Source organism: Phoenix dactylifera, chromosome 8 (genome assembly GCF_009389715.1).
Source record: "Phoenix dactylifera cultivar Barhee BC4 chromosome 8, palm_55x_up_171113_PBpolish2nd_filt_p, whole genome shotgun sequence".
In the NCBI taxonomy this organism is placed as follows: Eukaryota; Viridiplantae; Streptophyta; class Magnoliopsida; order Arecales; family Arecaceae; genus Phoenix; species Phoenix dactylifera.
The window spans coordinates 13,615,979-13,619,861 of NC_052399.1; the positions used below are offsets into that span (position 1 = coordinate 13,615,979).

General features: G+C 42.8%; 1 protein-coding gene across 1 annotated transcript; it reads right to left on the minus strand.

Moving 5' to 3' along the window:
* Positions 1 to 1,093: 1,093 nt before the first annotated feature.
* On the minus strand, positions 1,094 to 3,671 carry LOC120111720. The gene is made up of 6 exons (XM_039129584.1): positions 3,571 to 3,671; positions 3,390 to 3,420; positions 1,932 to 2,093; positions 1,643 to 1,726; positions 1,489 to 1,528; positions 1,094 to 1,388 (listed from the first exon to the last, which is right to left on the minus strand). Exons 1-6 carry the CDS (start codon positions 3,669 to 3,671, stop codon positions 1,189 to 1,191), a joined length of 618 nt encoding a protein of 205 aa, XP_038985512.1. The 3' UTR covers positions 1,094 to 1,188.
* Between the last annotated feature and the right edge of the window lie 212 nt (positions 3,672 to 3,883).

Sequence of the window (3,883 nt, forward strand, 5' to 3'; positions counted from 1 at the left end):
GGTGCAAAAAAAAATTCAAAATTTTATTTTATTTTTAATTAAAATAAATATGATTTTTATTAAATGTGTTAGAAAAACTGTTATATTAGGAGCATTTATACAAAATCTATGTTTTATAAGGGTACATAAATAAATATAAATTTTAAAAGGGTATTCATACATATTTGAATTTTTAGAAGGGTATTTATGCAAAAAAATCTTAATTTTTATGGTGGTGGCTGCAGTTTCTTGGTCAATGGAAAGAAACACACACATAATTACTTATTAAAAATCAATGAAAAATAAAAAGCAAAAAAAAGATAATTTGGATTAGAAATCAATTATCGTATTTAAATATAGTATTGGATCTAAACTACAACTCTCGACGCGCGCTTCGTATTCTCTCACATACATTGCCACCTAGTACATGCATGGCCCAGGATAATCAAGGATAATCAATGAAATGAAAAGAAAAAAAGTACAATATTCCTATGCGATTTTTTTAGCAAAACAGCATTCACAAGCAAGTTCTCCAGCTGCAAGTGTCCCTTTTGAAAGGGACGAAAAGAGGAAACGTACGATAAATTATTTGAATTGAGAAGCAATCTGCTATAGTTTCTGGTTTGATGTAGCTAGCTAACATCTGCTCCATCAAACCAGAGTTCCAAAACTTAAGCGTGACTGCAGGGTCAACTGCAACATTAAGTTGGTAAGAATGGTTTCACCTGTGTGCTGGAAAATGATGCTATTTTTTTATGTTTATTTTTATTTTTGAAACGGATGTATCATATATATCGGATACGAATACATCTAAAAAAACAAAAGATAACAAGTTCCAAATTGTACTAAGTAATCTTCTCTTTCCTAACCTCACGGTTAGGGCTGGAAGTGGGCCGGGCCGGGTCGGGCCAAACCCCTACCCAAGCCCGGCCCGAATTTTTTTCCGGGCTTCGGGCCGGGCCGGGGCCCGAAAAATTTTTAAGGAACAAGGCCCGAGCCCGGCCCGAGCCCGGCCCGAGCCCATTTGGGCCGGCCCAGTTGGGCCCTAACCTGGGCCGGCCCGTTTGGGCCAGCCCGATCCCTAGCCCGGCCCAAAAAGGAAAACAAGTCTTTGAACAAGCAAAACAACCTATAATATAAGAAAAAGAAGGCATGCCTACAATGCTGCATCAAAAAGGATAAAGAGACTAACCAAGATGTTAGGAAGCTTTACAGTAACTTTCTCTCAGTTTTGGTAGTAAGAAGGGCCACCAAGATGATTTCTTGATTGCTAGATATAGTTAATATGTGTAGACAAAATCTCAAGAGACTAACCATCTGGAGGAATTCATTCCAGGAATGCACTTTCACTCCAGAGTTAGTGGCAGCATCAATCTGTTCCCTTGTTGTTGAAGCAAATGAAACAATCGCTGTGATCAGATAGAAGTCAGCAAGATGTCAGCCAAAGACGTTTAAACAACTGGGTTACTGGAGTACACAATATCACTATTCAGAACTTTTAATTCACACATTTCAGTCGCTGAGCAGATTTGCAATCGGCAGATAGAATCTGCAAAACGAGAGTTGGTTTAGAGTTCAAGAACAGAACATATGGATATGGTCGAAAAATAATGCTCAATGCCAAAGGAACCAGAATATTGGAAAGAAAGTACTAGATGCTTACTTCTTTCATGTTCTTATCTTGGACAAAAACAACATCAACTTCAGCATGCTCTAGAATCAAAACAAGAGCTTTCCCACAGCACTCCTCTCCAAATCAACAAGAGCCGGGTAAGACTGTAACTCTGTAAGAGGGTAAGAGGGAGAGAGAGAGAAGAGAGAAAGATAGAGAGAGAAACCCTAGCACAGTAGCACTCGAAAACAGCAAAATCGGAAGTAGGGAGCCTAACCTGAGAGCCGACGACGACGAGCCGACGACGACGACGAGCGGAGAAACCCTAGCACAGTAGCACTCGAAAACCACCACCGACGAGCCTCCCCCGCTCTCGTCTCGCCTCTGCACTCGACGAGCCGATGACGACGAGCCGACGACGACGACGATGACGAGCCGACACCGAACCGTAGCCGACGACGACGACGATGACGACGGTCTCTTCCGGCTCCGGGCTGGCCCTCTGCAAATCCCCAAATCGGCAACGGCAAGCAATGAAGCAATGAAGCAAATAGGGAAATCGCGATTCGGCTACAAAATAGGGCTAACAGTAACAGGTTACTTATGACTTATGGAGTTATGGGAAATCGCTTCGGGCTTGGTTCGGGCTGGCACTGGGCTCGGGCTTGGTCCGGGCCCGGGCCGGGCCAATGGGAAATCCGAGCCCGGCCCGATTAAAATTTGGGTTTAAGTTCCCAGCCCGAGCCCGGCCCGATACAAATTTGGGCTCAATTTTCTAGCCCATAGCCCGGCCCGCGGGCGGCCCGGCCCGATGGGCTTCGGGCCGGCCCGAGCCCACTTCCAGCCCTACTCACGGTCTTCCTAGAATAATTAGCTACATAAAAGGCTACTCAATCTGCTGTCTCGTTGGTCTTATAATATACGTGTTTTTTATTAAAAAGTAGGTAGATTACAGCCCACGACCTCCTCCTCGCAATTTTTTTTTTTTTTTTTTTTTTTTTTTGAACCTTTTCCCAGTTCTTCTGCAGGGTAGCCGGGGGGATGAAAAAGAGAAGCCCGTGGGCTCCAACGCCATAAACCCAGCTTCACCGGTTCCTATAAAGATGAGGCTCAGGGGTTGGTTGGTTACTTTATTCTTTTTTTCCCGTCTACTCCCAAAGGAGACATTAATGTATTAATGGTACCATAGGATGCTCTCTCGTGGGATAATAATGATGCAATATGGTCCACCACCGCCTCCACTGTACCATCTGTGCACATGATTCGAGATCATAACCATTCACCTGATGGACTCCTTTTTTTGGTTAAGCGGAGTACAAAAAGTCCCAACGATGCATGGTCTCCCACGCCACCTTGTAATTGCAACGTACATCAGTGCAAGCATCAGAAAAGCTGAGCCCGAGAGTGACATCGCCACTATTACAATACTAATTATTTTTAGAGCCATTATTCTCGATCTGAAGCAAGCTTTTTATGCATTTCTTATGGTTAATGTAATAATTTAATTGTTTTTTTTAATTTAGTTTTCTGAAAAATTAGAAGCTTATCAACTGATGGAGAGGATACAGAAATCGATTCTTCATCTTGTGCGCAACGAACCTGAAATGCGGCAGAAATAGTGCCGACTCTCCTTGAGATTCTCGCATGATCATATCAGGTTCTACGGCTTTTTTTTTTTTTTTTTTTTTTTTGGGTGGGGGGGGGGGGGGGGGTTGTTTCGCCGAATAAGTTTCGGATAAATTGACAATTTCAATTCGAATCGAATAATTCAACATATTCTATAACTGTTGATCAATACCTCATTTGCTAAGCATACAATATCAACAACACTGCATGAACAAACGAAAGACATAGATAACATTGCGACCTAATACCGTACTAAGCTACTAATTTGCACTATATGAATGTGGTATATGATGTGATGCTTCCTTGATTCACATCATCGCGCATATTGGACACGCATGATAAACACGATTTACAAGATCTGATCCACATCCTTCCAATTAGCCATGAGCACCTCATCATTGTTGAGCTTGCATGTCGCGAAAAAATCGTAGCAATGCCATTGTTGAGCTTGCATGTCGCCTTGACTTCCACGCACAAGCCTTGCGTTGGGTGTAATTTTACCTCAACCCATGTATGGAAGGAGATGTCGCACTCACGTGGTGGACCACGGAAATTTAATAGATTTGCTTTTCTTAAGTGCAGGATGTTCCACCTTACATCGCCGTCACTTTGGGCCCTTGCGGTGGCCCTTATTCTTACCAAAACAAGAATGGCCCTTCTCATTTG